General features: G+C 40.6%; 1 protein-coding gene across 1 annotated transcript in view; it reads left to right on the top strand.

Moving 5' to 3' along the window:
• Window positions 1–12,180, top strand: part of ADAMTS18 (ADAM metallopeptidase with thrombospondin type 1 motif 18) — a 157,334-nt gene that overhangs the window by 109,007 nt on the left and 36,147 nt on the right. Inside the window, exons 15-16 of the mRNA XM_065898629.1 lie at window positions 710–833; window positions 1,544–1,788. Coding sequence (XP_065754701.1) covers window positions 710–833; window positions 1,544–1,788 — 369 coding nt within the window. The remainder of the gene's footprint in view (window positions 1–709; window positions 834–1,543; window positions 1,789–12,180) is intronic.

Genomic DNA, 12,180 nt, shown 5'->3' with positions numbered 1-12,180 from the left:
GAGGGTAACATTTTCCAGTTGGATGTGAGTTTTATCTCCAAATTCCCTCTTAATTTCTGCATGACCCCCGTCCAGTGTTTTGAGTTGCCTTTTCACTCTTTCCACATATGGCGATGATGATATATTCTACTTTACACGGTAGTTGTCAAAATTCAATTAGAATGTAAATAATAGTAGTAGTAGACTTTTCTTTCGTGTTCACTAAGTATTTTCACTCTGTGATTAGAACCTCGTAAGTGTGTTTGGAAATAGCACTCTGTTTATTTCAGATTAGTTTTTCTTTTTCTTCCGGGATCCACTTTCTCTTTGGTCTTAATTTGATTGTGAGCTCTGTGATCTTTTAAGGGTTGTGTGTGTGTTCGTGGTGGGGAAGCGGGTGGTGTCCCAGCATTTTTACTTTTCACTGGTAGAGCTGGCCTGAATAAATTCCCCTCCCATTAGTAGCAGTGGTGACGTTTCATTCCAGTTTTACAGATGTCTGTAAGTTATGTAACTTACCTGATCTTACATCCAGTCATGACAGATTTGAATGCCTAGGATTTGAATGCCTAGTCAAACTTGAGACTCTGCTTTTAACCGTAAATCTGCCCTACCTTCCTAATGTTCAGTAAATATGGAAAACCATGTACCTCTTGGTTATTCTAAGCTACTGGCTTCTATAGTCTTTGACTTTTCTCCCTTTTTTTTTTTTTTTTTTTTTTGGTTACAGCCAGTGGGATGCGATCATGAACTTGGCTCCAAAGCAGTTTCAGATGCCTGTGGGGTTTGCAAAGGTGACAATTCAACTTGCAAGTTTTATAAAGGCCTGTACCTCAACCAGCACAAAGCGAATGGTAAGTGATGCTGCAAATTCAGTGCTGTCATTGGTGGGACACATCCTTTGCATCTGAGCAAACTTAAGTCATGCTCAGTACGCTTGAGCCTTTTACTAACTCACCTGACACACAGTAGATGATGGCTTTTGGCGCTTATGCGAGAGCAAGGGGGGATCGGTGGGTTTTTCGTGTGAGTAGTTTCATCAATACATACATCCCAGAGGGGTGTTCAGCAAACGCCTTTCTGCTTAGCAATTTCAATATTCTGACCAGGCTGCCATATGCCCCACGTGCATTTGTTAAACAAAGAATTATGAAACTTAGATGGTCCACACTTAAAATGTCAGATGAATATTTGAAGCAATTCTCTCACGATCTTGCGTAGAATTGAACTTTCAGCCCTGTCTTCTTCACATCACTGTTGAGAATAGGTGGCTCCAAGTTCTTTCCAGGTAGATTAAAAATAAAAAGCATCCTTGAGTTGCATGGCCTTTGTGGTTCTGGAAAAGGGAAGAGCGTTTTCTGTCCACACACACGTGCTTGGGAAAAGGTCACCCATTTTCTCTCTCTGGTGTTCCTACCACTTGGAAAATGAAATAACTGAGTGTTTTCACTTCATAAGCTGATGATCAAACACCCCACTCTGTAAAAATGGCCACTACCTGTCTCTGAGCCCATCTCCAATGCACGATGTGGATGTCAGAAATGTTCTGTTCTTTTCCACTTAGAATATTATCCGGTTGTCACCGTCCCACCGGGCGCCCGCAGCATCGAGGTCCAGGAGCTTCAGATATCCTCCAGTTACCTCGCCGTCCGAAGCCTCAGTCACAAGTATTACCTCACGGGGGGCTGGAGCATCGACTGGCCAGGGGAGTTCGCCTTCGCGGGGACGGTGTTTGAGTACCAGCGCACCTTCAACCACCCAGAACGCCTGTCCGCGCTGGGACCCACCAATGAGACCCTGGTCTTTGAAGTAAGCCCCTTCTCTTTATTCAGTTCTCAGTGCCTCTTGTGGAATTTATAGTGATGACCCCGATTTGAGCTAGCTTAAAAAAATCCTAGTTCAAATTTGTCTCCTAATAGGCTAAATCTCAATGTGCAAAGGGGAAAAGACAGCAGCTCCATCTGGGGGAAGCGGGCAGGGATCCAATGGGTCCCGGAGAGAATGTGTTGATGTCCACATGCAGATGCCAACCTTTCACGGGTACACTTGGCTGTTCTGAATGCTGAGGAATATACAAGGAATCGTCTTTACGTGATTCCAGTTTTTGTCTGTGTCTGCTGTTGGGATCATCCATTGTGGCTGTTCGTCACATAGATCCGCTGGCCTAGGAGGCAGAGTGATGTAACAGAAAGCACACTTGCTTGATGTCCGGAAAGTGTTAGTCATAGCAAACCACCTTACTTTTGTAAGCTATCATTTCTTTAGAGGTGAGAAAAGAAAAAAAATAAGTGGGTAATGATGAGGATAACAAAAACAGCCACCATGTCTGCAAATGACTCTGTAACGCAATTATCCTGGGTACATTTTCTTTGGTCCTCGTCACGTCTCTGGGTTTGCTTTTTCCCGTGTGTAAAATGGGGCTAATCGTGGACTTTCAGAGGCACGTGATTTGCTTGAGGTTGTGTAGAAGTCGTGGCCACCATGTACTGAGGACTCATGTGACCACGCACTCCTGTTAGTCACGTGGAGTTTCAATTTCTCACTTGCAAAATTGGGATAGAAAACCTACCTCACTGACTTGCCAGAAAAATAAGCAATGAAGTGTGAAGAAATGTTAAAAGATTTGCCTAACTCACATAGCTAGGAAAAAAGCAGAGTTGAATTGGAGCCCAAATCTTTTCCAGCTACAAGTATGATATCTCCTCTCAGTCCAGTCATACTGCTATACTCTTCTGGAATCAAGGAAACATAAGCTTAATTCAACTATTGTTATTATTTAAGGTACTAGTCTTAAACATTGACTAAGGAAGATGAATAAAAAAAGATAGTTTAAAAGTATGACTACATATAACTTTTTTCCCCCTTGAAGGGACCTATTTTATTTTATTTTAATTTTTGCTATGAAATACATTTTTTTTTTGGGCTGTGTTGGGTCTTCGTTGCTGCACGCGGTCTATCTCTATTTGCAGCGAGCAGGGGCTACTCTTCATTGTGGTGTGCGGGCTTCTCATTGTGGTGGCTTCTCTTGTTGTGGAGCACGGGCTCTAGGTGTACGGGCTTCAGTAGTTGCAGCACACGGGCTCAGTAGTTGTGGCATGCAGGCCCTAGAGCGCACGGGCTTCCGTAGTTGCGTTGCGTGGGCTCTAGGGTGCGCGGGCTTCAGTAGTTGCGGTGCGTGGGCTCAGTAGTTGTGGCTTGTGGGCTCTAGAGCTCAGGCTCAGTAGTTGTGGCGCACGGGCTTAGTTGCTCCACCACATGTGGGATCTTCCCCGACCAGGGATAGAACCCGTGTCCCTTGCATTGGCAGGCGGATTCTTAAGCACTGCGTTTTTTATTTTTTTAATTTTTATTTTATATTAGAGTATATTTGATTAACAATGTTGTGTTAGTTTCAGGTGTACAGCAAAATGATTCAGTTATACATATACATGTATCTATTCTTTTTCAAATTCTTTTCCCATTTAGGTTAATACAGAGTATCGAGCAGAGTTCCCTGTGCTATACAGTAGGTCTTTGTTGGTTATCTATTTTAAATATAACAGTGTGTACATGTCAATCCCAAACTACCAATCTATCTCTTCCCCCCACCCTTCCCCCTGGCAACCAGAAGTTCATTCTCTAAGACTATGAGTCTATATCTGTTTTGTAAATAAGTTTATCTGCATCTCTTTTTTTTTAGATTCTCCATATAAGTGATATCATATGATATTTGTTTTTGTCTGTCTGACTTCCTTCACTTAGTATATTAATCTCTAGGTCCATCCATGTTGCTGCAAATGGCATTCTTTTTAATGGCCGAGTAATATTCCGTTGTATATAGACTAAACATAACTTTGGATTCTAAGTCAGATGTTGTACCCATTGTATGGTTAAGAGTACAGACTTGTAATTAGCTATGTAACTTGGACAAGTATCTTCACCTCTGTGTCACTTAATGTCCACATTTGTAAAAATGGGCAAACAATACCAGCTAACTGTCAGTGCTAGCATAAGAAGAATTTAAGATAACTTCAGTGCTTACAGAGTGCTTGGCACATAACGTTTCTAACTGTTACCATACTTCTGCCTTCTGAGCATATAACAGATATATTTTTTAAAAACCTAAACCTCAGACCATGATGAGCAAACTGGCAACCACAGGCCAAATCCAGCTCCCAGATCTTCATAATTTTTTAAAAATGGATCAGAGGTTTAATATCAGGTGATTTCTTATAAAAATATAGATTTTGACACCTTTCACGAAAAAGGAACTTCTGGTCCCAGTAGATATTTGAGTTTGCAACCCTGGCCCTAGGTCTTGACCGTGAGTTAATTTCCCATTATCTTGTGAACTTGAGATACTAGGTCCTGTCATCTCTGTCTGTGTGATAGAAGGTCCTGCAAAGATTTCACAATTGAGAGCAGCTGTCTTTAGGAAATATTCTTCCAACCCTCTCGGGTCTTTTTTTTTTATATTGGAATATAGTTGATTTACAATGTTGTGTTAGTTTCAGGTGTACAGCAAAGTGATTCAATTATACATATACATGTATCTATTCTTTTTCAGATTGTTTACGCATATAGGTTATTACAGAGTATTGAGTAGAGTTCCTTGTGCTATACAGTAGGTCCTTGTTGGTTATCTACTTTATATATAGTAGCGTGTGTGTGTGAATGTGTGTGTGTGTGTTAATCCTAAGCTCCTAATTTGTGTGTGTGTGTTTACATATTTATTTTTTTAACATCTTAATTGGAGTATAATTGCTTTACAATGGTGTGTTAGTTTCTGCTTTATAACACAGTGAATCAGCTATACATATGCATATATCCCCATATCCCCTCCCTCTTGCGTCTCCCTCTCACCCTCCCTATCCCACCCCTCAAGGTGGACACAAAGCACCGCCAAGCTCCTAATTTATCCCTGGCTGCCACATTTCCCCTTTGGTAACCGTAAGTTTGTTTTCTAAATCTGCATGATTGTTTTATAAATAAGTTCATTTGTATAATTTTTTAAAAATTAGATTCCCTACATGAGTGATATCATATGGTACTTTTCTTTCTCTGTCTGACTTACTTCACTTAGTGTGATAATCTCTAGGTCCATCCATGTTGCTGCAAATACCATTATTTCATTCGTTTTTATGGCTGAATAGTATTCCATTGTATACATGTACCACATCTTCTTTATCCATTCCTCTGTCGATGGACATTTAGGTTCCTTCCATGTCCCGGCTATTGTGAATAGTGCTTCAGTGAACACTGGGGTGCGTGTATCTTTCCGAATTACGGTTTTGTCTGGATAAACGCCCAGGAGTGGGATTGCTGGATCATATGGTAGTTCTATTTTTAGTTTTTTAAGGAACCTCCATACTGTTCTCCATAGTGGCTGCACCAATCTACATTCCCACCAACAGTGTAGGAAGGTTCCCTGTTCTCCACACCCTCTCCAGCATTTATTGTTTGTAGACTTTTTGATGATGGCCATTCTGACCAGTGCGAGCTGATACCTCGTTGTAGTTTTGATTTGCATTTCTCCCATAATTCGTGATGTTGAGCATCTTTTCGGCCATCTGTATGTCTTCTTTGGAGAAATGTCTATTAAGATCATCCGCCCATTTTTTGATTGGGTTGTTTCTTTTATTTCAGAAGATGAGATTAGGAACCCCAAATCAAATTAGACTATCTTTAGGGTAGTTTGGAGCTCAACAATGAATCAAGGCCCTAAAATCACCCTGTAATTACACCTAAGGCATAGGAATCGAACTTTCTGGTTAAAGATTTTGAGACTTTTTATTCAGTTCTAATTTTTTAGGTGCATATATTTATTTCTTTTCTATCAAGCATTTGAGCAGCAAACATCTTTTCCATTTCTTTAGAAAAGGTGTATTTTCTTTAGAGAGGTATATTTAGCTTGCAGGGGATTCGTTTTAGAGCAGCATGGTTTCATTAGTTTTGCCACGAGGCCTTTGATCCATCTCTAAGCAGATGTACACAAACCAAGTTCTGTGGCTAGAAAGTTACCAAATTGGAAGGCGGGTGTCTCTCAGGGCTTCTGCCCCGGGCAACCAGAACTAAGTCCAAATGATTCCTCGTAAGAAATATGTGTTTTACTACTTGATGACAAGCATTTTTTGTTGTTGCTGTTTCTCTGTCCAGTTTTCTTCATAATCACAAAGCCATTCCAGTAGGTTTTCACAGTTCTGTTTGTAATTTAAGGTTTGCTGTTAAACATACGTTATCTGCGGGAAAACACAACAAAGAATGAGACAAGAAGTGATGGAAAGTGCAAAGCAGAATCACAGAGTTCCTTCTGACTTTCATCTTTAGAACCTGAATGTCCCCTGTCATTGTCTGTGTTGATCAAATTGACCAGATAATGGCCACATTGTCACCGAACGCTATGCCAGCCTGAAGCCGAGAATTTTTATTTGGGCTTTGCTTAATTGAAGCGTAACTCCTTATCTCACTCATCTCCATTATTTAGTGCTGATTAAACGTAAATCTTTGGACTGTTCACCAGGTCCAAACATTTTCCTGACGATTAGGAGCTATTTTTGAGAAATGGAAGGGTGGCCTCAATTGGTGATGGAGTTCTGCAGAATCGGTCAGGTTCATCATCGATTTTCTTGCAGGGAATTCCCAGGCGGTCCAGTGGTTAGGACTCCTCTTTCTCTCTGCCGAGGGCCTGGGTTCAATCCCTGGTCGAGGAACTAAGATCCCACAAGCCGTGGGGCACGGCCAGAAAACAAACTAAGAAACAAACAAAAACAGCTGGATTGTCCTTGCAGATACAGACGCCTCCTCGGGGGAAAAAAGCAAACACACAAACAATCAAAATGTAAGGATAAATTATTGGATAGATCTAGTAAAATTATAAAAACATAAAGTCTTCCCCAGGTTCAACTGGATATGTACGGTTTTATAAAATAATTTTCCCAACTATATAAATAGGGTAAAAACTATAATAAGATCTCTATAAATACAAAATTGTAGTTTCACCACAATGCAGTAAGGTCACATTTGCTTAGCTGTTGTTTTTACGAAGTCTTACTTTATGTATACATTCCACTTACAGATTCCATGAAAGCTTCAATTGATGTCCTAAGAATGTGACCTGTCTGAAAATATTCCAGAGGGAAACATGTATGATTGATTGGTCATGCCTTGCTTGTATTTTTTAAAGGAGTTATGGTTTCATTCAAAACTTGCAACTATTTTAGGAGATTTTTAAAAATCCAATCCAGTAACCTCGTATTATGTCTATTGTATCTTTTCAAAGAATTTGGGCTAATGACTGTAATATTTAAATTGTACTTTATTGCTCTCAGGAGAACATCATCAAATTTCAGGTCAGTTTTTATCACATGCTCACGCCTTTCCAAAATCGAGAGAACACAGTGACTTTAAAAACTGAAAATCACAATAAGCGATAAATTACATTTTCCCAAACTAGGCTATATATCAACATCCAAGTAATCCATGGCCTTCTTCTTTAAAGGAAGTTAAAGAAAGTCATATGCCTTTCCATGCAACTATGAATTGAACTAAAATGAATACTTTTGGAGCCAAAAATATGTTCAGTCCAATATGATATGTTGAATGTGTTTCACAATCCTGTGGGATGATGAAAGTGGGAACCTACCAAAATGGAAAGTGCTGTTCTGTCCACAGAAAGTATAAGTCTGTGAAAGAAAGCATTTTCTCTCTTGGCCGCTTAAAATGACTGCACGTTCACTGAGCTCGTAGTATAGTGTAAAATTCAGCAGAAGGGTGTGTTTGCCAGAACACATGAGGATAGCAGTGTAAGGATAATGTCCCTTTTTATATCTCATTCATTTATTTTAATCAGATCCTCCCAATATCTTAGCTAAGTCTTATCTTCATCTACTTTGGCATGTGTTGATTTAGGTAGCTACCTTCAAAGCAGTATTCCTCTGTTTATTTTCTCTTGACGTCTGATAGAAGAAAACTAAACTTTTGTTGAGTGCCCGTTTGGGCCCAGCCCTGTATAGACATTGGAGATGCACCAATGGTTAAGACATAAATCATGTCAGCAAATCATTATAGTCTCAGGTCTTTAAAAAATGTAAAGAGCGAGTTTTGGTAGGCTGATCCCATTCTTTTTGGAAGCAACGTGGGTTTGAACAGGGAACATCTCTATAAATAGTTGGTGATACGGGTCACTCTGATACTCCTCTGTCACTTTGCGTGAGTCACTTAAACTATCTGAGGCCCAGTCTTCTCATTTGGGAAATGATTTCCCCAGACTAAACTAATATCTTCTACTCTGTCCCGTAACACTGTCTTGAAGCACTTGTAAGCACCTGAAACCCTATGTTGCCAAAAGATGACTTAACTCCTCTTCGTAGATTCCACAATTGGCACAGTATCTGGAACGTCGTGGTCACTCAGAAACAAAAATTTACTGAATGAATGACATCCAATGATAAAATTCATTCACTCATTTAAAGAGTAGAAGGACTTCCCTGGTGTCACAGTGGAGAAGACTCCACGTTCACAACGTAGGGGGCCCAGTTTTGATCCCCGGTCAGGGAACTAGATCCCACATGCATGCCGCAACTAAGAGTTCACATGCCACAACTAAAGAGCCCACGAGCCGCAACTAAGGAGCCTGCCTGCCGCAACTAAGGAGCCCACGTGCTGCAACTAAGGAGCCCACCTCCTGCAACTGAGACCTGGTGCAACCAAAGAAATAAATAAATATTAAAAATAAAATAAATAAATAGTAGAATCTTCTTTCCAAGTTGAAAAATCATACATGGAGACAATAAATCGAGTGCAAGGAGACTTTCTCTGACCAAAGTCAAGAGTGACAGGGCCCAGAGGCCAGCCTCTCCTCCCCATTTCTGCCCTTCTATCCCAAACCACAGTCGTAATCTGAAGTTCTCTGAAAGGCTTAGACTTCTGCGGTACACATTTTAAAAACCACTGGATTTCATCGTCTCTTAGGACTAGTCCTAGAATTGTACAGTTGAAAGTTAAGTACAGTGAAGGGCATTTAAATATTGAAATTTGATCTCCTCAATTGCATTTGAAGAATCGATCTGCTTTCTGAAAGGCTTGCCTTTCCCAAAGTGAATAATTTACACGTAAGAGCTTGCTGACCAGTTAGCTCACAGTTGACTTACCTTAATCTGGGAGAACAGCAACTTGCCCTCCCAGGGTGGTGGGTTTAACAGATCTTTTCACTTATTTCTGGGTGTTTTCTAGTGCAAGGCAGGGGTAATGCAGTCCTGGGACAGATTGACTGCTGTCAGTTAACCTCAAGAAATAAGTGCATGGCCTGACACAAAAGTGTCTTCTGCTTCTGGGTATTTTTAATGTCAGAACTTTACAGAATGTCTTCATAGGGAAGCTCAGTTTAAATGGAAAACAGATTTTCACTTTTATCACCAAGTCATGTGCCTGCCTAATTTTCAAATACCGTCTCTGTTACAAACCTTCATTCTTCTCGGAACCCGGATTCTACATGGTCCAACATTAGCAACAGGTGGATGTCAATTTAGAGTGAGCTGGCCCCTTAATTTCCTCAGTGGCCAAGAGGAAATTCCTAAGGGTAATCAAGGATTTATATGATTGTCTGAGGTCTTAAATTTTTAGGCATTATTTAAGTCCATCAATCAACTTTTTATTTTGAAGTACAGACATACATATACATGTAAATGACTTGGAGAAATGGAGCTAATGTTCATGACCCTGTATCATATTTCTGCATTGCCCAGGGGAAAATGACTCACACACGTGCACACCCCAGCACAGAAAGAAATCAATATTGATTTGGCAACCATATACTTTCTGAGATCACTACAGACACAGTTATTATAAACTAGATAATTTCCACATCTTTCTTTATTTCAGCTTATCCCCTACAACATGAGTCTGGCATGGAGTCTAAGGAATTTCTCATTGAACTAGTGCACTCATTAGTCATCTGAAAGATTTAAAAGTCAGCTTATATTTCAATAGTCTTCAGGATACTATGCATAGACCTACCGTATTTATTTTACTGGGTTTGGGAACACAAGGAAAACTAAATCTTCTGCACATCACATAGCTAAATTGTGTGTGTGTGTGTGCGTGTGCGTGTGTATGTGTGTGTCTTGTACAAGGAATTAGATGTTGAAGTGGTAGAAATGTGAAAACTGAAGTTCAGAGTTGAAATTTACACGTCTTCGTTGAAAAATAATCATTTAATCTGAAGTAGACGTCTATATGCTGGGCGTTTTGAGTATGGCTGAAAATTTAATGTTTTTCCGTTTTGAGATTGAGCTATAGGTAATGTAAGGTCACTGGTTTTGTCCTTTGTATAAGTGCAGTGCAAAAGGCCCGTTTAAGATATAATTTTAGGGAGCCTTGGCAATGAGAATGAAAAACACAAAAATTCTCTTTTCTTTTCGTGATTAGTGAAGGTGTCCATTTAGGGATGATACATTCTTTAGAAGTGACTGAAGATCAGCTTTTTTTGCTAGCTGGTGCACTCTTACACTCTCTCTCTCCCCCCACTTCTCCCACCTCCCCGCCTCCCCCTTCCCCCTCTCGTGCCCCTCCCCCCTTTCTTCTTCCTCTCCTTTATTCTCTTTCTCTGTCTCTGTTTCTCTATCTGTCTCTCTCTCACACACAACAGTGAATGAGTCATATTCTCCATCAAACTGTCATGCAGTTGGAGGGTAGGTGAGGAAATTCATCATGAGTGTTTCATTTATAAAGTAACTTCATCTCTGTCTGATAAACAGTGAGTCAGGACGACATGATAACACAGGTTGCTAGTCTAGGACTGAAATATGATCCCCTGTGTTTTTACAGCATTCCTTTTTTTTAAAAAAAAAAAGTCTTAAAAATGAAAGCTCTCCTTTATGTTAAGGATATTTTTTCTCTCTCTGTTAAGAGGCAAAAGGGGGTGTTTAACTCTTTGAAAACCCTTTCCCAGTGAATCGTGTACCGAGAGAGAATCATGCAGCAGCCTTTGTAATGACAGTAAGTGAGAAATAGGTTAGCCACAGGCCAGTTTCAAGGCAGAAAAAGACATCTAAAGAAAATTACTATAATAAACAACTTCCTCCGCTCTTTGGCTAAAGGAGATGATGGGGTGGCGGGGGACCAGGTAGACAGGCACATTGATCACTGAGTTGACAGTGTGCAAGCATCACTGACAGAGACTTACCTTCTCAGCCAGCTCCTTCCTTGTGACCCTGCTGTCTGCATCCCCCGCCCCCCACCAGGGGAAGGGGCTGAAATGAGTAAAGATGTGGCTCACGATAAAATCAGTGTAAGGGAAAGGAGATTATCCAAGGAGCAGGGATGGGGTGAAGACACAAAACACAAAAGAGGCAAAGAAGTAATGGAGAATAAATTCAGAACAGATGATAGGAAACTCCAGACTCCAGAGGACGACTCAGATGTGCTTTCATGATGCCACATCATTTGTCTAGAGATTGCCATTTGCTATTTGAAGTGCAGGCCTCCAGTTAATTCATGGCAAATACTTCTGTGACAGGTCGGAGAACACTATTTCTCTTCACTAAACTCTGAGGAATGTTGATGAGTTGAATTAGAACTGTAGTCGGGGTTCAATGTGTCAGCCCACACCTTTGAAGCTGCCTCACAGATGTACTTCCAAGGCCCCGATCGGGATCTTTGTGGTGCTGTGTCTTGTCAAATCCAACTCACTCACACCTAATAGCAGTGGTGATACCTGGTCGTGTTTTTCAGGCTTTGAAGCAAACAAGAAGGCAAAGACAACTGGCTGATTTTTCACATCGTGAGCCTTCCAAAAAAATCACAGGATTATACAAAACCAGGAATTCACACTACAAAACTATCCCTTCCCTGACTGAGCCAACGCGTGATGTACGGCACAATTCATCATTTATCGGAAGGGGTCAATCTATAAAGCAGGTTGTACTTCAGCGGTTAAAACAAGGGTGAAATCCAACAGTTCTATAAATGCAGGGGAAAATGGACTGAGGAGATTAAAAATCACGTATCCTTAAGTCAGATATTAGCGTGTTCAAGAAACAACATTTTCAGGTTGGAACCCGATAGCACAATGTAAATGTTATAGCATGCTCTTGGATCCCAGTGACAACGCCTTTTCAACAGTTCATCCAGTTTTTGGAACTTTAAATTAGAATCCTAGATGTGACATTTCCGAGCTGGAGATGCAGTGTCCCAAGAGTTAAGATGTCCAGTTTGGGAGTCGGA

Source organism: Phocoena phocoena, chromosome 20, assembly GCF_963924675.1.
Source record: "Phocoena phocoena chromosome 20, mPhoPho1.1, whole genome shotgun sequence".
Lineage (NCBI taxonomy): Eukaryota > Metazoa > Chordata > Mammalia > Artiodactyla > Phocoenidae > Phocoena > Phocoena phocoena.
Note: the sequence above shows the minus strand (reverse complement) of the source record. Positions and strands in the feature narration are given on the sequence as shown.